At 43.1% G+C, this 22,519-nt stretch overlaps 3 protein-coding genes across 5 annotated transcripts in view; 1 reads left to right on the top strand and 2 right to left on the bottom strand.

Moving 5' to 3' along the window:
- Positions 1-307: 307 nt before the first annotated feature.
- On the bottom strand, positions 308-9,780 carry tmem243b (transmembrane protein 243, mitochondrial b). 3 transcript variants are annotated; one of them, XM_080022153.1, is made up of 5 exons: positions 9,760-9,780; positions 3,466-3,807; positions 2,967-3,017; positions 2,307-2,411; positions 308-1,500 (listed from the first exon to the last, which is right to left on the bottom strand). In XM_080022153.1, exons 2-5 carry the CDS (start codon positions 3,541-3,543, stop codon positions 1,381-1,383), a joined length of 354 nt encoding a protein of 117 aa, XP_079878279.1. In that variant the 5' UTR covers positions 3,544-3,807; positions 9,760-9,780; the 3' UTR covers positions 308-1,380. The 3 variants fall into 3 exon arrangements, with proteins under 3 accessions (XP_079878279.1, XP_079878278.1, XP_079878277.1); XM_080022152.1 differs by lacking the exon at positions 9,760-9,780 and adding an exon at positions 7,315-7,539; XM_080022151.1 differs by lacking the exon at positions 9,760-9,780 and adding an exon at positions 7,325-7,539.
- An 835-nt stretch (positions 9,781-10,615) lies between these two features.
- On the bottom strand, positions 10,616-11,951 carry meig1 (meiosis/spermiogenesis associated 1; the record flags this gene model as incomplete). The annotated part of the gene is made up of 2 exons (XM_080022671.1): positions 10,616-10,741; positions 11,811-11,951. The coding sequence occupies 2 exons, from the start codon at positions 11,949-11,951 to the stop codon at positions 10,616-10,618; spliced, it is 267 nt and encodes an 88-aa protein (XP_079878797.1).
- A 1,851-nt stretch (positions 11,952-13,802) lies between these two features.
- The window catches only part of dclre1c (DNA cross-link repair 1C, PSO2 homolog), a 12,829-nt gene continuing 4,112 nt past the window's right edge, over positions 13,803-22,519 (top strand). The window contains exons 1-12 of the mRNA XM_080022109.1: positions 13,803-13,936; positions 15,118-15,169; positions 15,249-15,333; positions 15,497-15,562; positions 16,926-16,981; positions 17,419-17,520; positions 19,370-19,442; positions 19,827-19,967; positions 20,574-20,675; positions 20,816-20,952; positions 21,601-21,655; positions 21,897-21,985. Of these exons, the coding sequence (XP_079878235.1) occupies positions 13,828-13,936; positions 15,118-15,169; positions 15,249-15,333; positions 15,497-15,562; positions 16,926-16,981; positions 17,419-17,520; positions 19,370-19,442; positions 19,827-19,967; positions 20,574-20,675; positions 20,816-20,952; positions 21,601-21,655; positions 21,897-21,985 (1,067 nt within the window). The 5' untranslated portion in view covers positions 13,803-13,827. The remainder of the gene's footprint in view (positions 13,937-15,117; positions 15,170-15,248; positions 15,334-15,496; positions 15,563-16,925; positions 16,982-17,418; positions 17,521-19,369; positions 19,443-19,826; positions 19,968-20,573; positions 20,676-20,815; positions 20,953-21,600; positions 21,656-21,896; positions 21,986-22,519) is intronic.

The raw sequence follows: 22,519 nt of genomic DNA, 5'->3' as shown, positions 1-22,519 counted from the left end.
ATTTTGACATTCCCTCATAAAAGTTTGAATGTTTCCGTTTTGAAGAGTTTTTGGAAGAAATGCATCTCTACTGAAGTTATTTTCATAATGGAGGGGGGGGGGGCGAAGCAAATTACTTATATATTAAATATATTATTTTTTTTTTAAGCAGTGCATAGCTGACAATTCCAGTTGTAGCAAGGTCATCTGTACTTCTTCCCCAGCAAGATTTAGGTTGTATGCATCAGGCAGATATGTGTGTGTGCTATGTATTGTCTGTCAAGGAGGCCTTGCTTGAACATTTTCAAGTAGGTAACAATAATAAAAACATTTTTGACACTTTAATATCCGCCAAAGTTTCTAGCCATTCCTGTTACTCTAAATTCCTCATTTCTGACCAAAATAAAGTGGAAAAATAAAAGACCAAAACTGCTATACACATTGAGAAAAATCTGGTATGGCTATTGTATGTACGTTAAATGGCATAAGTGCAAAAATTCAGATCTGGGACAGATCGGTAGACATCGGGGATCTAACGTAGATCCAAGTTCAAGATCCGTGGCGTTGCCGAGCATCAGTGTACCCCGCCATTTTTTTCTCATTTAGTGCAACAGCATTTGCAGTTTCCTACAGTTGGCCTGAGTGAGTTTCCAGAGTCTGCAGTTTGTGCGTGCAGATGTGGGTATGGCTTGGACAAAAGTCAAACAAAAACATGGCTCTGCTTTGTTCGAAGAATGGGTACATGTCATTGAAATCTGCTGTTGGAGGATTACGAGAAAACAAACAAAAAATAAAGTTAACAAATGAGTGACTACGATGGTGAATACAGAGGTGAGAATAAAAACAAGATGGATATATCTCCTCATCATACCCTGACCGCCTGTCTCTACAGTAGTTCTGATTCTCTCACACACACACACACACACACACACACACACACACACACACACACACACACACACACACACACACACACACACACACACACACACACACACACACACACACACACACACACACACACACACACACACACACACACACACACACACACAGCCCTGTAAACTAAAATGAGAAATGTTCAATGGGAATCCATGCTGAAACTCATATCTGGATAACGCTCGTTTGCCTTCTTCGAGGGTCCTTTTTTTTCCAGGTTCGCACTTGGTCCATGGATACGTTTTTTTTTTTTTTTTTGTTTGTTTGTTTTTTTTCCTTCCTCCATTTTCGGAATGTGTGCTTTTATGGCCGCTGGTCGGCGGCCATCAGCGAGTGCGTCGGGTAGAGAAAGGCGTCGCCCCCATGTGCGAATGTCCCGAGTTCCACCCTTTTTTTTTTTTTGTTGTTTGTTTTTCTCCTTCTTGCGTGCAGAGTGACTGGTGTCCATCTGTCCGTCCTCCTCTACGTGACATCGTGGAAGTACAGGTTGGCACAGAGACACAGCAGCACCACGGACGCCAGCATGTAGTAGATCAGCTTCCTGAACTTGGGCTCCAGGTCACCCTGCCGGTACCAGAATATCTGCAGAGAGTGGATTATTGGTATTATTATAAAGAATAATAAATCTATTATTAATAATAAAGATTGTAAAGGAATGTGTAAAATATAACATATGTTAAATCAATCAATATTGACCTTGTTAGGAAAAGCTAACCCCATAATAACATAAAAACCTCACACACACACACACACACACACACACACACACACACACACACACACACACACACACACACACACACACACACACACACACACACACACACACACATTAATTGACTGGAGTTGGGAGCCACTGGGAGTCATTGAATGTGACTTACTCCTTGTATTTCACCAAAATACATAATTTCCAAAGAATCAAATGATTCTTGTGAGAATTCCATTCACAACTCAAGAGCCAAACGACTCCTCTGACTCATTCACACAAAGTCCTCCCTTGCTCCTTGTGCGTTACACCAACTGAATCAAAATGAAACAAGTCGATCATTTTAAAAGTCTTTGTTTTGTTTTTTTTAAACCAAGAGAGTCACCATGAAAAGAAAAAAACAACAAAAAACAACCGTAATAACTTTCATTGCTACGAGTATGCGTCACTTTCAGAATGACCCTTTTTCTGCTGGTGCTGGCCTTCGGGCCGGAAGTGATCGTAAATGCAGCCTTGCAATTTTGATCTTGCGACGCAAGAGCTCATTTTCATTCTTGATTTTTTTTGTTAAATTTGGAAAAAGAAAAAACACTCGTTCACACAGATGGATTAAGACTGAATTTCTATGCGCGTGTGTGTGTGTGTGTGTGTGTGTGTGTGTGTGTGTGTGTGTGTGTGTTACCAGCACTAAGGCGGAGCCGCATGTCAACAGGATGCACACGACGAAGAAGATGTTGAGAGGCCGGGGGGGCAGCGCAGGAAACACAAAGGAACTGATCACAGTCACCTGGAAGGAGGGGGTAGTTCAGTTTGTGTTCCATTTCCTCTCTGCGTAGATTTTTTTTTATAACATAAAGCCCACAAATCATAGCTGTGCGAGTCAAATGCCTCCATGACTCCATTCCCAGCACCGATGCGCGTTCATCGAATTATTTATTTATTTATTTATTTATTTAATGCTCATCCTTCAAATTTCCCCTTTTCCTTCACAAGGAATTAACATAAAAAAATAAAAATTAAAAAAAATTAAAAAAAACGTGGTAACTCTAAACTCTTTCTAAACTTAGTTAGAGAAGATCTTCGCATAAATGTGATCATCATGAATTTCCACTAACAATAAATAGACACATTTTTTTAAAAACTTGGTCCGGTTTATAGAGGTAATTTTTTTTTCATTTATTTAGCCTCCTGGCCCATCATTTAAATCTCAGACCTGCTATGAAGTCAATCATTTCTTCTGTTTCCTTGTGAAAATCCCTTCTGTGCGTCCGCACTAAAAATCCCAACAAACACCAAGTGGATGAGACGCATAAGTCAATCCAATACACACTTCAATACTCACCAGGATGACTAGAGACGTGACGCCCCCCACGGCCAAGTTGATGATTCGATCCTGCGCAGAGAGGGAAATTATATATCAACAAAATAAAGAGGGGCACATGACCCACCCCGCTCGCTTTCTCAATGCCACACTGATATTTCCTGTTCATTAAACACACACACACACACACACAACGCCTTGAGCTGCAACTCACTAACAGTCGCACACACACACACACACACACACACACACACACACACACACACACACACACAACGCCTTGAGCTGCAACTCACTAACAGTCGCACACACACACACACACACACACACACACACACACACACACACACACACACAACGCCTTGAGCTGCAACTCACTAACAGTCGCGCACACACACACACACACACACACACACACACACACACACACACACACACACACAACGCCTTGAGCTGCAACTCACTAACAGTCGCGCACGCACGCACGCGCACGCGCACACACACACACACACACACACACCCGTGCCGAGATCTCCCCGAACAGAGGCCTGTCGTCCAGGCCGCTGGTGCCGTAGGTCCTGGTGTTGAAGTCGTCCATGGCTGTCTCGGCCAGTTCAGCCCACAGACAGAGACAGATAGATATATAGATGGATAGAAAGAGAGAGAGAGAGAGAGAGAGAGAGACTCCCCGCTTAGCCGCTCCTCCCCGTGGACGGACAGGGCGGCTGCCGCATGCTAGCACCACGCTACGTCCCGCCACCAGCGCCACCACCGCACCATGAAGGGTGTGTCGGTGTCAATAGGCGGCCCGCGAAGCCATGGTGGGGCGGAGTCAGGCCAGGGGTGCACTGCTTTGCTTCACCTGCCAAACACAGTTTACCACAAAATATTATTTGACTGACTGGAAAACTGGGTGGGACTTTCTGGCACAGTACTAAACTAGTTTAAAATCCCACTTAAAGGACTGGGACTACTTTGTGTCTTTAGGTAATTACACATCTGAGCGGACACAAATGACAAGCGGAGTTCCCCAAGGCTCCATTCTCGGGCCTCTTCTGTTTTACATCTGGATGCTACCACTGGCTCAGATCATGGAAAACAACGAAAAATATGTTACCATAATCACACAGACGACACGCAAATGTAAATAACCATATCACCAGGGGACTACGGTCCAATACAATCACTGAGCATTGAACAAATCAACGATAGGATGCGCCAGATTTTTCTCCAATTAAACAAAAACAAAACTGAAGTAATTGTTTTTGGAGCCAAGGAAGAATGACTAAAAGTCAGCGCTCAGCTTCAATCGGTAATGTGAAAAAAAACAAGCCAAAAATCTTGCTTTAGTCATGGACTCGAACCTAAATTTCAATAACCACATTAAAACAATTACAAAGTGATCCTCCTATCACCTTAAGAATATATCAAGGATTAAAGGACTTATGTCTCAGCAGGATTTGGAAAAACTTGTCCATGGATTCATCTTCAGTAGACTAGACGACTGTCACAGTGTCTTTACAGGTCCTGAAAGATGGATCAGATCAACAAACGCCCAGAAAACTGTCTGCTGCAACTCTCACCTCTTTAAATCAAGGCTGAAGACTTTTGTTTGCCGCTGACTTTTACGAAACCAAATATTCATTTCTTTCACTGCACTGTCACTTTTATTTCTTAACTTTATAACGTGTTCTCCCTTTTACAATGTGTTTATTTTGCACTCCGCATTCTAAGCACATTTTGGTATTTTTTGGTATTTTAGAGCTTATAGAGTTTATTGTGCGTAATCACCGGGTGTCATGACATTTCACTATATGTATGACCGTATGTATATGTATGTGACAAATAATCTCTATTTCTTAGCTCTACTGTTTAAGTTTATGGATTCTATGGTCTTTAATGATGTGTTTCTTGGCATTTTGTCTGCATGCTTTTTATGTTTTCTGTAGAGCACTTTGAATTGCCTTGTTTAAATGTGCTATACAAATAAACTTGCCTTGCCTTACACACCACCAGGTGAGTAGATGTAGCTCCCAGGGGAGAGCTACATCTTTTTTTCTAAAGAACACAAAAACAAGAGATTTTTTCCAATGGATCTGGCAACCCTGGAAACCCTTCTCATTATAGGCTTGCCCATCGCCGTTTCGGTTGCAATACATCGGATTTTTGTGTGGGACCCCGACAATATCTAGTTGCCCCGGGCAACCAGATTCGGCCCATCTTGTGGTTTCTGCTTTTTCAATCGCTCTTCATATGTAATTAGGTTTAGAAAATATGAGTTATCGTCTCGCATTGATAAACTTTGTCAATATTTTAGAAATATAGAAGAATATTGAAAATCTGATTAAAAATGACATGCGATCATTATCACAAAATGATATGCCAACCATTTTGGCACTCTTGGCCACCAACAAATGCATGGTTACAACCACTTCTAAAAGTTATTACCCCATCCGTCCGTATCTTTGATTTAACCCCCGGACTGATACTGAACGGGAGTTTTTGGTATTTGCATTTTAGACGATAACAAAGGCTCTATTCTATCATTTATTCAATTGCATATTTTTGTGTCACTTCTCCTCTGCTCCAGGTGTGCACAGCAACCGGTATCTCCACTGGCAAAAATTTAACTAAAATCAGGATGTTCAGAGAACGCTCAAAACAGGTGACAGATGTTACAGCTAAGTCTACAGTTTCAAACCAAAAAAAAAAAAAAAAAAAGGAAACATTTAAAGGGCTGTTGGGTGCATTTTCAGAAACAAAAAAAGAATTTACACAAAGAAAAATGCAAAACAGCCAGTACAGGATACAAGGTTGCGATTTCTGTCGTTGAGAACTTTCACTTCCTCCCACTGAAGGTTCTTTCCCGCCCCTGGACTCATCAAGGTCCAGTAGTAACCAGCTCACAAGAATTTGGGGATTTCCACATCCTAAGCCCATTAGCCTCCACCTTTTCTGTTCTGTGTGAGCTAATAGCCCTTGTTCTCAGCCCTTTCAGACACTTCCTGTCAACAAATAAAGTGTATTTAATGAGTAAGAATAAATGGAAATCCTCCCCACTAGTGACCCGCTCAGTTGTTTCCTTCAAACTGACCAAAACAATGACGCCAACTGAAGTACTAAAAATAAAAGGTTTCTTTTTAATTTATAGATAATGTGCATAGAATCGCAGTTTGTATAATTTTATATTTTTGACTATTTCTGTTTTGTATTTTTCAGGTATTTGTATTCATTTTTTATTTGTGTTTTAGTGTATTGTACAATTATTAATCAGGCACACGTTTATTATAATGATAACAATAATTCATCATGTTTCAACACCCATTTGCAGCGAACAGATGTGGATGCTTCTTTCCTTTCTAGGTCAGAGGCCATCGAGGAGGGAAATAAAAGCAGCGCTTTCTCAGCAGGATCGACAACCCCCAGCGGGAAGAAAACAAGAGCTTCGTTATTGCAAACATAAAACCTGCCTCAAGCAACCTACCAGACATTCCGCCGGAGCCTTGTGATGCACAAGGCTTCTTAACAACATCTGATCCACCCGAAGGGTAGGGGGGGAAAAAAAAACAACACACCCTCATGAAGCGCCACCTCGACACCGCTTCCATGGATCGATCAAGTTTTCATATTGAGGAGCCTCAATGATGTCACAATGCACGCCAGCCTTGAAGAGCCGACTTGCGGCACTTTCTTTAAACTGGTATAATCCCACGGCATACTACTACCCCGTTAACCACACACAAAAAAAAGACAAAAACACACACATAACTGCGCTTGATATTGTGAATATGGCCTTCTCCGGGCTCTGACTTTCGGCGTGAAACTTGAGCTTACTGTGTCGGAACGCAGAGCTGCTCTTCGGGCTGGAACCGATGCGTTAGCCACGCCGTTTTGGATCTGGCGACACACGCCTTGACCGTGTGAAGGGCCCTCAATTTGACACGCACCAGGCGTGTTCAGACCCCGTTAACACGCTGTCGTCCCTGGGGACCCCGAGCTTGAGAAAACGCGTTCAGCATTACGTGTGACTTAAGTCCACTACTTCCATACCAGTCTATACTAGAACAGCGAGGGGGGGGGCTGTGATCCAAACAGCCATTGTTGTCCATTCGTTAATGGTGCCAACGTCTTATAAGTCGGACGGCGGTGAATTTTATCCATCGTTTCGCCTCTTGTAGGACCCCGTGGCGGTGGGGTGGGTGGGTGGGGGTGGGGGGCGGTTCTGAGAACTCCTGCCCCGGAGTGCACGAAAACGACAGCCGCGGCCGCAGCGGTGAATGGAGCTTGTTATGCTGTAAAAACGTTGTAAATATGCAGCCATTAAAGGAAGAAGAAGAAGAAGACACAACTCCGACGGCAGGTAACTCACGGTCACTCACCGTCGCTAGGCCACTGCCGGCGAAGCAGATTGCTGGCTTAGCTAGTCACCATCCAAACAGTTCAGCAAGCGGCGAGGGCGTGTGGTTCTCCTTTGGTTTGCGTCCGTTATTGCTCCGGAATTTACCCCAAGCCAACGCGAGCAAGTGGCCGAGTTCACCCCGCGGCTCCGCTCGGGGACGGCGCGTCTCCGCTTCCGCTTGGACGCGAGTTCGGAGGCGACGAGGAGTCCGGGTCAAACGCGCGTTAAAGGGGAGGAGCCGTCCGGCTTGCGGTGCGATTTAAAGGGGGAGTGGAATTGCCCGCTGCGCCGACTCTTTATTACACGCCTCGGGGTTTCGCTGTTTGCTTGACTTCATTTGGCCCTAATTCCCTTCCGTAGCTGTGACAGTTTGTTTTTTTAATATAGAATATTATCTAAAATACCACACACATACCGTATTTTCGCGACTATAAGGCGCATATAAACGTCTTTTTTTTTCCTCAAAATGTGCGGCGCGCCCTATAGTGCGGTGCGCCCTATGTGTGTTGTTACTGCGGACGTTGTTGAGACCACCATGAGAACGTTAAAGGGGGAAGTGTGGGCGTGGATTGTGTATAAAAGAACAGGTATGTGCTTTATGCAGAACATTGTTGTCTTAACAACCCTTAAGATGGCAAAGAGACACGCCTATGAAGCACAGTTTAAACTGAAGGCTATCAGCTACGCAGAGGAACATGGAAATCGAGCAGCCGCGAGAGAATTCAAGATTAATGAATCGATGGTTCGCAAGTGGAGGAAGATGGAAAACGAACTCCGACAGGTGAAGAAGACGCAGCTGAGTTTCCGCGGACATAAGGCGAGGTGGCCCGAGTTGGAGGAAAGACTCGAGCGGTGGATCATCGAGCAAAGAACGAGTGGGGCGAGCGTTTCGACGGTCACTGTTCGACTAAAAGCAGTAACGCTAGCGGAAGAAATGAAAATTGAACATTTTCAAGGAGGTCCGTCGTGGTGCTTTCGTTTTATGAAACGGTGCCATTTTTCCATCCGGACCAGGACTACAGTAGCGCAGCAACGTCCGGCGGATTATAATGAAAAGCTGGCGAGCTTCCACTCCTACTGCAGCAAACACATCGCCGACAAACGCATCCAGCCAAGCCACATCACCAACATGGACGAGGTGCCGCTCACTTTCGACATCCCGGTGAATCACACGGTGGAGAAGAAGGGGACCAGCACGGTAGCGATACGCACAACGGGGTATGAAAAGGTGTCGTTTACTGTTGTGCTTGGCTGCCACGCAAATGGACAGAAACTGCCGCCTATGGTGATTTTTAAGAGAAAGACTTTGCCTAAAGAGACTTTTCCAGCTGGAGTCGTTATTAAGGCAAATGAAAAGGGCTGGATGGATGAGGAGATGATGAAAGAGTGGCTGAGGGAGGTGTATGTAAGGAGACCAGGTGGTTTTTTCCACGCATCACCATCGCTGTTAATCTGTGACTCCATGCGTGCCCATCTCACAGCCGATGTGAAAAACAAGGTGAAACAAATGAACGCTGTGCTTGCTGTTATTCCGGGAGGTCTGACAAAGGAACTACAACCGCTCGACATCGGTGTGAACCGGCCGTTCAAAGTAAGGCTGCGAGCGGCGTGGGAGCGATGGATGACCGACGGAGACCACAGTTTCACGAAAAGTGGAAGGCAGCGCCGGGCAAGTTACGCCACAGTTTGCGGATGGATTGTAGATGCTTGGGCTAACGTGTCTGCTGGCACTGTTGTTCGAGCTTTCGCAAAAGCCGGCATCATTTCCGAGGAGCCGCACGGCACGGAAAGTGACTCTGACAGCGAAGAAGGGGAAACTGGCATGTCTGATTTAGCGCAGCTGTTTAATTCAGAAACAGAGGATGATGACTTCGATGGGTTTGATTAATACTTTGTAATAAATACATGAATAAAGCACAAACATACTCAGTTTTGCTCCCGCTCTATTTTTAAATACGCAGTAGAGGTATTTAAACGTAGTCGAGGATATGTACCGGTATATAAAACCCGCGCCCTATAATCCGGTGCGCCTTATGTGTGTGTTAAATACAGTAATGGCACACATAACTGAGACCGCGCCTTTTAGTACGGTGCGCCTTATGGTCGTGAAAATACGGTAGTAACCAATGACCACACGGATAGAAACAGCACATTTACTTATATATATATATATATATTGGACTGGCACTGTTCTTAGAAGTGTGTGTGTGCGTGTGTGTGTGTGTGTGTGTGTGTGTGTGTGTGCGTGTGCGTGTGCGTGTGCGTGTGCGTGCTCCTGCTCCTCCACAGCCACCCAACACAGGCGATTTCCTGGATTGACTGCTTAAATAGAAAAACGAAAAGCTAATTTAGGCATAAAGCATCAGCAAACTACAAACCTATAATAACCCAGAACTCGTGGTAACGTTGACCTACCTGGGATTCAGATGGGGTTGCTACCCCGGCTTCCTTCAAGGCCGTTCAGAGTGCCGCTCAAATGGAAAGTTTGAGGGGATGTCTATCGCAACAGGGAGTTATATGTAACCGGGTCCATGGGAGCCTTACAGAAGTGAACGCAGGGGTAATCCCACCCCTCATGTTGCCATCACATGACGAGGAAAGTCTGACTGACGGCCCTATTGCTTCATATCTCCAAACAGAAACATTCCTTTGGGACGCATTATGCTGAGCAAAAGACCCCGGCCTCAGAAGTTGCCCTCTCGGCACTCATCAAACTATATATTGTGATATCAGATTGCTGAGAATATGTAACTCAACATCTTTCTTATGTGCTGGCTTGGATCTCGATTGGGATGTTTCCGTCACATGCATAGTTCAAATCAAGAAACGGTATACAGCATGTTGTGATCAAGTTCATGGTAAAAGATGGTCAATTCCTTAGTTAAGTGTGGTCCTCTATAAGTAGTACTAGACTTATCTCGATTAATACCACCAGGGAATCTTATCAATTTTATTGAAACCAGTAATAACAAATTGAAATGCTTTGAAGTAGGGAAATGCGCAAAGAAAAGCATGTTAATTTAGTGTTAGAGGGAACTAACAGAGCAATCTACCCAAGGCAGAAATGTAAACAGGCCTCGGAAAACATGCTTGAATCGAATGACACTTTACACATTGTCAGGAGGTACAGGAAAAAAAAACATCAAGTAATGACACTTAATAATAATAATAATAATAATAATAATAATAACAATAATAATAATAATAACAATGCCTAAATGACGTAATGTAATGTAATCTCGGATGGAGTAGAGGGAGTGCCTTGGCCTCACTAGGCATAGACCTTGATCTTATGGACATCTTTGTCCTGACACTCCCTTTGCCTGTTGTAGTAGTAGAATGTGTTGTCTCGACGCTGGAGCTTCTTCACGAAGCCAGTCTCCGGCCATTTGTCAACCTGACACGCGGGGTGGGGCGGGGTGGGTTGGGGGCAAACACATGGGAAAAAAAAAAATGTGACTGAAGGTAGGGTCACACCGCCGGCGAAGGGGCGCTGCAAAGTGACAGGCTGCAATGCATTTCAAACAGCTCCCCCCTGCAGCTTCATCCAGCTGCGGAGAGGCAACCGGCAACGAGCTGACAGCTTCACAGCCACAAAGAAAATGGAGCAGGTTTCAACTTTATGCAAATTAGCTGTGCTGAGCGCCGCGCGACTGTCAATAGGAGGGAAGATACGCTCTCAATGGCGCTAATCCTTGGAAAAAAGACGCTTGAACCACTGTATTGTTCATGAGTAGGCTGGTTTTTTTTTTATAAAAAATGTCCCTTAAACTATCGATAAAATAAAGAACAGGTAATTTTTATGTTTCTCCAATGAAGACAATAAGAAAAAAGTACAATCGGCACCATCTATCTATATAATGTATATTAATTATGGAAAGGGAGAGAGGTTTGAAATGTTTGGCGAACATACACGAGCCGGTCGATTTTGAGCTGACACGCACACAAAAGCCAGGGGCACAGAAGCCTCGTGGCCGGCGGTGTGACCGTACGGTGAGGAGACGAGAGCTGCTCGGCTTCATGCTGCAGCCCCATCGCCGGCAGTGTGACCCGAGCATTAGTAAACAAAGAGTCTAATTTCTTAAAGCCAACATTCAATGTGAGTATGCGTTGCGCACAGTGGGTGCTTTATAGATGCAGGCGAGTGCTATTCAAGTGTTATTCTGCTGAAAGATGTACAAAACGATAACATGAAACGTACAAGCGCTTTTCTTGTGACATTAATAGACAAAGGGGGAAAGCACTTAACTAATGGCAGTGGTTTCTCGTGAATGTTTATATACACTTGACAGGATTTTATGTTCCTTTTTGCTAGACAAAAACATAGATCAACGGCCCTGTTTTTTGTAACACATGACCTGCTTTGGTAACACATGACCTATAAACAAATTTGTTTGGTTGTTTGTCACAGCCACTTTCCGAATGCGCTGAAAACCAAATGACAACTGCGGAGTAGCGATGTTTACCAAAGCGACTTGTTTGACTTGTCTGTACTCCACTTCGTCTCGGTAGCCGGCCTGCTGGAACCTGTAAAGGTTCTCCACCTCTGCTGTCCACCCTTTGGCCCTGTGCGTGGACTTTGGCTTGGTGTAGACACCCAATGACATGGCACTGTAGGGAAGATATTTATACAGGGTATTTAACGGGACAGCATTTACGGTACATAATGTATGTGAAGAGAATCTGCTTCTACACCCTGGTTTATTTATACCAGTCTTAATGGACAGGAAGGCATTTACCCTCATAGGTCTCAGTTTTTAGATATTGTAGTGACCCAAGGGGGTGGGCCCAGGCCTTTTGATTACGTATGTTGATGTAAAGGATTATGGGTCCGGAGATGTTATGTGTTGGGGGGTGACCTAGACTGCATTGGTTGTTGTTGTTGTTGTTGACTAGGACAGGGCCGTGACGTTGACTGACGTAGCCGGTTATCACCTCAGGGGTTCTATGTGCTATTGTTGTCTCTGAAAATAAATGGAAGCTGCCCCTGCTGGTTGTGCAGTGTATGGGACGCAGGTGGTGGCTTATAATAAGAACGCTCTTTCTTGACTGAATTCATTTGTTTCATGGTGCAAGCTTGCCACAATATTTTTCCCTCCCATTGTTTTGCGTTCTAGATTTTACAAATGCGATACATGAGATGAGAGCCAGGGGGCCTTTAAACCCACTACACAAATTATTATTAAGTTACCATAGCACTAATGTGTCTTGAATTAACAAAATTTGAGTCCTGTCATAATGTTCCTGTCAAAAGCCAGAACAGAACACACATCTATATAACCATTTGATCCCCCCAATAGTTTTCATGAATTGGCTGAGGACTGCGTTGTGTGTGAATGGCAGCCCTGCTGAATTATGTCAATTCCTTGGCTGGAAACCATCTCTTTCACTTAGGAGGTGGCTATTTTCTATCTAAATCTGTAGGTCGTGCTTCCTAAAGATATGCAGACATAAACCCATAGTGACACTGCAGGATGCCAATCGGTGCACATTTTTAAAAACAGGCTGTTGGTCTCGCCGTCAAGGTTAAGTTATTGCAACTCTAGACAGAATTAAAGATAGAAAGTAATGAATTGACTCTTGATTGAATTAATTTATTTAAAAAAAACGTATACTGGGCAATAATAATGCACAAGTGAATAATTATCAAGAGTCTATAATATATCATATATAACATATATAACATATACAATATAACATTGTACTCAATAAATGCTGTTTCGACCTCCCTCTGATGTATATTCTTATCTTAAAGCCCCAGGAAACTTGAGACTGCGGTAGATATCATAAAGTGATGTAATTGATATCAAGTTTATTAGGTTTCAAACTTGTAAATAAAAATGTATAAATGTAATTAACCAAAAAGTAATATTATATGGGAAAACAATTAGAATTGTATGCATGCGCAATAATGACCATTACAATAGTTGTGATGATTGCTAAGACGTCGGATCATATGAGTATAAACTCTTGGTAGTAGTAGAATATAAACTTCGGCATCAGCGTAACCTCGCTGGCGTCCCTTGGTAACCTAGCAACTCCACAGACACGGAATAAACTGAAGTCAAAATGTACCTTCTCAATGTATCCAAGGTTCCAAATAAAAGGTGAAATAGTCTCAAAATATTGGTGAAAATGTTTATTGTCGTTAATTCCGCAAAATGCAGAAAGAAAATAAAAGTTACTCACAGTTTATTCTGGACACAGTTCGGTCTGTCAAACTGGCGATCCGTGACGTCACTAGCGCAGGTGCGGATAGAGTCCTGGGTTGCCTAGCAACCGCGCCGTTTCTTCTTCTACGTTCGAGTCGCAGCAGCACTGGCAGAGGGCGCCACCTGCTGCCAAGCAGGAAGAAAGCTGCCGGCAAAACAAGGAAGTAGACCGTGGGGGGGAGCTTTCAAATCGAGATAAGATGCTCACCCCTGGAAACATCTAATAATCAGATTACATATAACAGCGGCACGAATAAAACCACCGTGAAACATGAGCTCTTTCGCGGGTCGTATGAAGGAGTATCCCACCGTTTCGCTGGATCGCTTCGACGGGGAAAACGTCCACGCCCTGGCATATTTCCTTTCCCACTGCCACAAAGGTACGGGATCGTCTCGTTCGCTTCTCAGTAACCGCAGCCAGACAGGCACAGGCTTCACTGGTTCTGAACCTCGCTAACGGAAAATAATTACCGAGGACTAAATTGGTGTTGGGTAAAAAAATAAATAAAATAAAAGGCGTCTGGCATAATTCATGTTGAAAGTAACCGTTACCCTTTGCATTCCACCCAAGAAAATAATTTTAACAGAAGTTAATTATTGTAGTGGTTCACACTTGTATTTGTTTGCCCAAATAAAAAATTTGGACTGAATTCCGTGTCCAACCGACCAAATTAGTTTTTTTTATGAAACTTACTTCAAAAATCAAAACGTCCCCCGAGGCACTAGTTTGCAATACTCTCCCCATTTTCCCTTGGGGGCTCTGTAGTACACAATACTCTCCCCATGTTCCCATCGGGGCTCTGTAGTACACAATACTCTCCCCATGTACCCACTGGGGCGCTGTAGCACACAACACTCTCCCCATGTTCGGGATTCTGTCCCCTTAGCAACCTCTTAAGAAGAAGAATCTTTAATTGTCACGCAACACACCACATGCATACACACACATGCTTTGGATGGTGGCCGGTAAAATGGGACCTCTGCATTTGACCCATCCTGGCTTGTCCTCCCTCCGGGGGGGGGGGGGGGGCAGCCAGGAGCAGTGGGCAGCATTCGTTGACGCGCCCGGGGACCTGGTACCCAGTGTCCATTGCTGGTCAGACGATGATGCGCGTATGTTTTTGGTGGGGTTTCCTTACTGATGGTAGGTGGAGGAAACCATGTGAGCACGGGGAGAACATGCAAATTCCACACAGAAAGGCCAACTTCGTACACAATACTTTTACAATATAACGCACAACTGTCCCCATGTTCTCTGAAGGACTCCATAGTACACAGTACTCGACCCATGTCCCCTCAGAAGGCTTAGATCCTCGGTAGTATGCAATGCTTTTGCGAGATAACGCACAACTCTCCCCATGTCCCCTTAGGGGCTCCATAGTATGCAATACTGCTGGGAGATAATACAAAACCCTCCCCATGACCGTACGTCTCGCTGGCAAAGATTTCTCCCCTGCTCATCCAGACTTGGTTTAAGCTGTTTTCTTAAGTAAGGTTAAAGTGTGTGTCAAGGGTTTCCTTGCATTGACAAGTCTGTGCGGTGTGTTATGGTGTCTCCTAGATCACATGCAAGGACTTAAAGGGCCACTGCTGAAGAGGAGACTGAAATTCAGGTAAGGTCGGGAAGAAGCGTGATTCTCGTCCGTTACTGGTTGCCAGTGTGCTCCTGACTGTTTTCTCCTGTCGTTCCAGTCGAACTGTGAAGCTCTACTGTTCCTTTGTGACCAAAGAGCTCCTGTTGAGCAATTCCAAGTATGCATTCTGGCAAGAACGCATTGTAAGCATCAGTTTATTTTTTGTTTTTTGCTTCGAGTTGACGCTTTGCTGCAGATGGCGTTAAATCCATAAAACTAAATTATAAACAGACTGTTTACAGGAACCATGTTACCATGTTACCTCATCGTCCTTATAACAAAAAAGTCTTGCTGTTTTTTTGGCAGATTCCCCTGGAGCTGGAAAGCCCAACCCAGATCTCCCTGGTGGATGAGATGTCGCCGCTGGGAGAGGTAAAACCACTGATGATGCAGGGGGCGTTCACACATTCTAGAGAGGCTCATGTGCAAAGTTCATATTTTCTGTGGTCAAATAATTGGTGGGTGGTATGAGTGAATAATCGATTGTTCTGTTCAGCCGACTGGATCAGAAATCGACACCTGCCTACCACAAGTCACAAATGTGGTAGAAATTAGGGGTCAAATTCGTCCCGAGGTCCGATGGGAACCGGCCATACCTTCTAATTTCTTTCGAACAACAAAATGTCGGAAAATAGAACGACTCTTTTGCACTCGTCATTCTTCAAGAAGCGAATCTCAAAAAAAAGTCAAAACTTTTAGGGCTGTCCCCTGAAAGTCGACGAGTCGAATCATCCGTCGGACAACCGTCAGTTGACTGTCGTTTTTTTTTTTTGTTTGTTTTGTTTTTTTGTCACTCAGTGTGCATTAAAATAACAGGATACAACAAATAGAACCTTACAAAATGCACAGGGGATAACATTTCAATGGGGAATCATAAATATATTTTTATGTGTCTACGTCCTGACACGGACATGAACACGGCTCTCCGTGCGCCTTGATCGCCGTGCCCCGTTCCTCCAAATAAAACAGCTAACAACAGTGTGGGGATGGGGCACAGAGGAATTGGGCACGACTCATGGACTCGCTAAGATTATTTTCCGCGCATAACCCATGGAGAGGATTGGGGAGAGTCACAGAGAAAGTGTCCCCATGAGGAGACATAAAATCAAATAACCTACATCTAAAATAAAAACACTGTTTTGGCGCGCCGATCGCAGGATTTCCCATCGCTGGCGTGTACATCGTCGGTACCGCCCCAATGGAGGGAGGCCCAATCGCTCCCTCACCCACTACCCCCTCGTGATTGCACCCTAGGCGGCCCTAAGAGTCCCCCCACCCCCCGAATAGTTGAATATTCTTAGTTAGTGATTCTGACCTAGTGATTATTTTATATGAATTGTATATATTTATTCATCCCCAAAATACATATATAACGTGGAAATTACCCATGCAAAAGTCGTTGCTGTCATGAATGAATAATCAATTCATCGAATATTCCGACCAATCCCTAGAACAAACCCTGCTGAATTTTATCCGGGTACATTTACATTTCCTCAAATGTCTTCATTGAAATGCACAGGTAGAAGAAATTCTCTCATGTCGTCCACCGAGTATTACCATTGGATCCCTGAGCGATAAACTCTCTACGGCCAATCACAAAGCAGACATTGTTTAGAGCCCTTGGCTCCACTCCACCAAAAGTAGAGCTGTCAGTAAAACAACATGAAAAAACATGAAGCGTGTCACGTTGCACCCGCATGTTTGGGTCTTTTTGTCTTTTATTCGCGAGTCACAGAAAGAAGATATCGTGGTGACTCTCCTAACAGCAGGCCACTGTCCAGGCTCCGTCATGTGAGTACAATTCTTCCAATTTGTAATTGCGTCTAGTGGCTTGTTTCTGGTGAAAATTCCAAAATGTTGTGTTTAGTGTTAGTGCTGTTTTCAATGATAAACAGAAATATAATCTCTCATTAGAGTCAAATTTGAGTACATTTAAAAAAAATTGCCATTAATCACACCAATATCATGCGATTCGTTATTTTAATAATTGATAGCCCGAGTGACTTCATCTAACTTTTCTTTACTACACAAAAGGCGGAAGGTGTTAGGCTGGATATACAGTACATGCAGACCACTCTGTGGTGCTTTGATAAATTATTGTTTTGTGAATGATAGATTTTTTACATCTGTTTTATAATGAGGAGTTTAGATAATCTTGGTTGGTGTTTTGATACTTTCTCATCAACACCGCCACAGGTGTTACCAAATGTGTCTGTTATCGTGCGTAGGTTTCTATTCGAAGGCTCCAGAGGGAATGTGTTGTACACAGGGGACTTCAGGTTTTCCCAGGGAGACGCCTCTCGGATGGAGCTCCTGCACTCCGGGAGCAGGTAGATCCCCTCTTTTTCTCAGATTTATTTCCTCGTACCACCGTTGTGTGTTTTCCAAACTTTTTTTTAGTGATATCATTTTTTGGGTCATCACACTCACCCCCATTTCTTTTTACTTTCCATGTAACCATATAAGGTCATGTTATTTAGTCCCATAGCCAGTTCCTGGGATTACGTGCTTGGGTGCACACGATGTTCCCCAGAATTTCCCGAACATAACTTCAACTTCTTCTTCGTAAACTTTGTTGAACCTAAAACTTGTGTCACAAAGCAATGTTCAGCTTTTACGCTATCTACAGTAACTGGGTCTTTTGTGACATCTGCCGGTAAAAGCCACCACAGAGACTATATAACCAGCCTGCCCCAGAGATCGGGGCTCTCTTCTAGAACAAACCCTTGGTGCATGTTCTTAAAACTTTGTACCAGTACTTAATAAATACTCATCTTCTATTCACTGTCTTTGTCTCGTCAATCCAGCTGTCCAGTCCACACTAAATGAATCATCATCTGCCGTACAACAAAATATTCCCCTGGCACACTTTCCTGTTAACCACTTAAAACATTACAAACATGTTGAATGTTTTCTCATCATTATGGCGTGCCAATAGGTGGTGATAAGGGATGTTAATAATTAACCGTTTAACCGTTAACCGATAAGAATTCTGAGCGATTAATACTATCAGTTAAAAAAAGAAAAGGAATTTAAAAAAATGAAATTTGTTGCATTTGTAAAATAAAAATAGTGCGAGACAGTCCATTAAACCTATGGGGGATTTATTTTGTGTGTGTCCGATTATTCTTAATTATTTCTAGGGCTGTATCAGACAGAATTTTATCAGTTGAATCGGTCCAATAAGAAAAGTTTGGAATTATTTTTTTTTTCTGGGGACAGCGCCCTGATATTTTAGTATTGTCATAAAACGGTAATGATTGGTTAACGAGGGTCGGCCATAGGTAAGAACGAAAATTCTAAATTTGCATCTCTATTGGCGATGCAAGACTCTTGAATGATTTGTTTGTTTCTTTGTAATGAGTCGGGAGTCACTCTAGCAAAAGAGTTGCCGATCAAGGTCATTTTCATGTCACAAACTGAAAATAATTACTGAGTCCATGAAAGAAAAGGTTAAGGCATCGTTTTAATTGGATGCGACTGATTTGAACTTTGCAGTCCAGCAAAATCAATAATTTTGACAGAATACACGATTCTTGGGAGAATTCCATTCACAACCCTGAGCCAAACCAAACTTGAACTCTTCTGACTCTCGTCTATCATTCGGTGGGTGTCCTCCCTCGCTCGTGAGTTACACCATTTTGATCAAATGAAAGACGACAACAGAAAATGTAACTCTAGGACTCTTAAATCTTGACTGAGTGACTCGTCAATAACCAAATCACAAAAGTCAGAGTCAACCAATAGTTCTCATCTTCAGTGTGAAACTTGAGTTTGTTCTGATGAACACAGAGCTGCTATTCTGGTGGGAACTAATGAATTGGATAAATTAGTACAGTATAGCCTTGCAATTTTGATTCTGCAACACAAGAGCGAGTTTCCATTGTTTATTTATTCATTCATTTTAAGTGAAATTTCATATATCTTCATGGCACACATGGGACAAAAACGTAATGGAAAGTGTTATTTTCATCTCCAATATTGCAAATGCAGGTTGATAGGCATTTTTTGCAACTTGTTTAGAGGGAGAAAAAAAAAAAAAAAAGTCATAATTGAAATATCAAATGTGAATATACGCATATACAATAAACAAACCAAAATGAAAAACGTTTCAGATTGCACACGCACCCCCCCAACAATCCATTGCGAAGGTACATTGAATGCACTGTGTCCCCACAGGGTGAAAGACATTCAGAGTGTGTACGTGGACTCCACGTTCTATGACTCCCGCTTCTTCCAAATTCCCAGTCGGGTAGGGAAATGTGTGTGTGTGTGTGTGTGTGTGTGTGTGTGTGTGTGTGTGTGTGTGTGTGTGTGTGTGTGTGTGTGTGTGTGTGTGTGTGTGTGTGTGTGTGTGTGTGTCATCCCATTCAACAAACAAAATAGTTACAGTATAGTGATGTCATTGTTTTTTGCCGATTAGGCCAGTTGGTGGGTAAATGCTCCCGAGGGTATAATTAGACTAAAGTCTGTTTTCTTTGGAAAATAAACAGCCTTGAGTTTAATCTGATATTGATTTTGCACGCGTGTGTGCGTGTGTATGTCTGTGTCTGTGTCTGTGTCTGTGTGTGCGTGCGTGTGTGTGCGTGTGTGTCTGTGTGTGTGTCTGTGTCTGTGTCTGTGTGTGTGTGTGTAGGAAGTGTGTCTCAGTGGCATCAGAGAGCTGGTCAGTAACTGGATCCATCAGAGTGCCTACCATGTGGTGTGGCTCAACTGTAAAGCCGCCTACGGATATGAATACCTATTCACCAACCTGGGAGAGGAGTTCAACACACAGGTAACAAAGTCTCGTTAAAGGAGTAGTTTGGATTTTTTTTTTTGTCAGTTTATCCCTGTTTACGACAAGCTCCTCATGTAGTATGTAGGCTGGTTTTGTCCCCGCAGCGGTCACTGGATACCGGATGTTCGGCTCCACACCCCATCAGGAGTTCAATGGAACTAATGGGGGACAAATAGTTAATCTGTGTTCAGTGCCAAAACTCACTCCGCCTTCCAGTCCAAGCTGACACAGCACCCACAGCAGTCAGAGAAATTAGTTTGAGTTTTTTTTTTCCATTTTTACGTTGAACATTGGATATTATTACTAAATTCCCTGTTTGCTGGCACTATTTTCAAACGGGTGACCTGCCGAATAAGTACACTTACGTATTTACTATACATCTAAAAAAAAAAATGGATCACAAAGACAAACAGCACAGCACCTAACCATGCTTCTGTTCAATGAGAGAAATGTAGGTAACCTCTAAAAAGACTGTGTAAAAATAACTCATCAAATTTGCAAAGTCGGACTGCTATGGCATCATGTTGGAGTGAGTTTTGGGATTTCTTCTGCACATAAAAAAATTCAAAAGATATGAATTAAACATTTTTTCTTCCTTCTCAGATCCACGTCAACAGTCTGGCCATGTTTCAGAAGATGCCGGACATCCTGAACTACGTGACGACCGATCGCAACACGCAGATACATGCCTGTCGACACCCCAAGGTCTCATCATCATCTGGCTTTTAGTTGACGGCCATAGGAAACCTTTAAATAGCTAAAAAAAAAAAGATAGAACTATATATCGCACGCGCCAATCCCCATCCTTAAAATGACACACCTCCTGTGTATTTGTGTAAACGCAGAATGAGGAGTTCTTGCGAAGCAACAGGTTGCCGTGTGGCTGTGTGGCCACCGACGGAACTCCGCTGCGGATCATCAGCATCAAACCGTCCACTATGTGGTTTGGGGAGCGGACCAAGAAAAGCAGCGTTGTCGTGAGGTGAGACCCCAGGTTGGCAGCGTGGGCCGTCCTCGGGGTCCCCCGCCCCCCCACACCACAGGATATCGGATCGGAAATATTGAACATGTTTGATACTTGCGATTTGCGATCGGTGTGGCCAGGACGGACTTCCAAGCTAGTCGAGGAAAGTAAAAAACACCCGTACGCCCCTCACACCACAGGATAATCTGGCACAATAATCTTTAGAACCATCAAAAGACCTTGACTTTTGTTGGAAGGGGGGGAATCGGGCCCAATATCAGCTTCATTATCTTGGAGTCTGTACCCCGCTTTAGCCATTGTCGCGGCCATTTTGATGTGTGAGGAGGACCTTTTGTTCTGGACTCATGTCTAGGGGCCTAGTCTGATTTGCTTGTTTCTTTCAGATTTTTTATTTTGTATTTATTGTTATTTTTTAGAGTAAGCGCACTGTGTTAAATCTTTTACAGTTTACTGCTGTTAAAAAAAATAAATCAGTATTTAATTAATCTCCAGCCATCGCATTTAAAAAAAAAAAAGGTAATTAATTTTTCTTAGCATTCTCACGGGACTCACTTATTTTTTAATTCAAATATTCATGTAATTATTATTTCATTTATTTCTTTATTTGTATTTTTTATCTTTTATTCCTATCTTTGTGTTTTCCAGAACAGGTTCCAGTTCCTACAGAGCCTGCTTCAGCTTCCACTCCTCCTACTCTGAGGTAGTTTCATATCAGAACAGTCAAAAAAGAATAATACATGAAAATGTTTTGTTGTGTAAATGGAAACAGAGGATCAACATGGATGTTTTGTTTCCTTTTTCTTGGGATGATGACCAATTTAAAATGTGTAATCTGCCTAAAGGATGAACACGTTTTTATGGGCAGGGGGGTCAGTTTTAATTATGATTTTTTGAGGTTAAACCCAGAACCTGGTGTTGACCTCTCTCACGCTCTCTTGCAGCTAAAGGACTTTCTGACCTACCTCCAGCCAATCAACATCTACCCCAGCGTAATCCCCATTGGACGAACCCTGGCTGAGGTCACAGAGACGTGAGTTATTTTTTTGGTTGTTTTCAGAGAGCAAAGTGAGAGACAAACAGAACGACTTGATAAAGCTTACACAGTTGTACAATCACAAGTCTATTAAAACTGGTTTGCTTGCAGGTACTTCAGTGTAAACTAATGGGACATACGGAAGCATACATAGTGCCGTGAGAAAGCATTTGCCCCCTTCCCGATGACCTCTCGTATTTTATATTTGTCACACTGAATGGTTTCAGATCCTGAGACAAATTGTTATACTAGTTATATTAGTTGGGCTGTCAAAGTTAACACCTTAAATACAACATAAATAAATACATTTGCCATTAAATCCGTTTTGATTAATATTATTTTGTGTTTCTGTTCTCAATAATCAAATAATAGTATAATTCGATGCACTACTGTTTAAGATACATTGAGTAAATAAAAAAATTGCGATTAATCGCACTAATGTAATGTGATTAGTCGCATGACATTATTACAGCCCTAGATATTAGACAATGGGAACCTGAGTAAACACATGAACTACTCGTTTCAGGAACT

This window comes from Zeus faber (assembly GCF_960531495.2).
Source record: "Zeus faber genome assembly, chromosome: 21".
Lineage (NCBI taxonomy): Eukaryota > Metazoa > Chordata > Actinopteri > Zeiformes > Zeidae > Zeus > Zeus faber.
The sequence above is the reverse complement of the archived record's forward strand: the minus strand, read 5'-3'. Positions and strand labels throughout refer to the sequence as shown.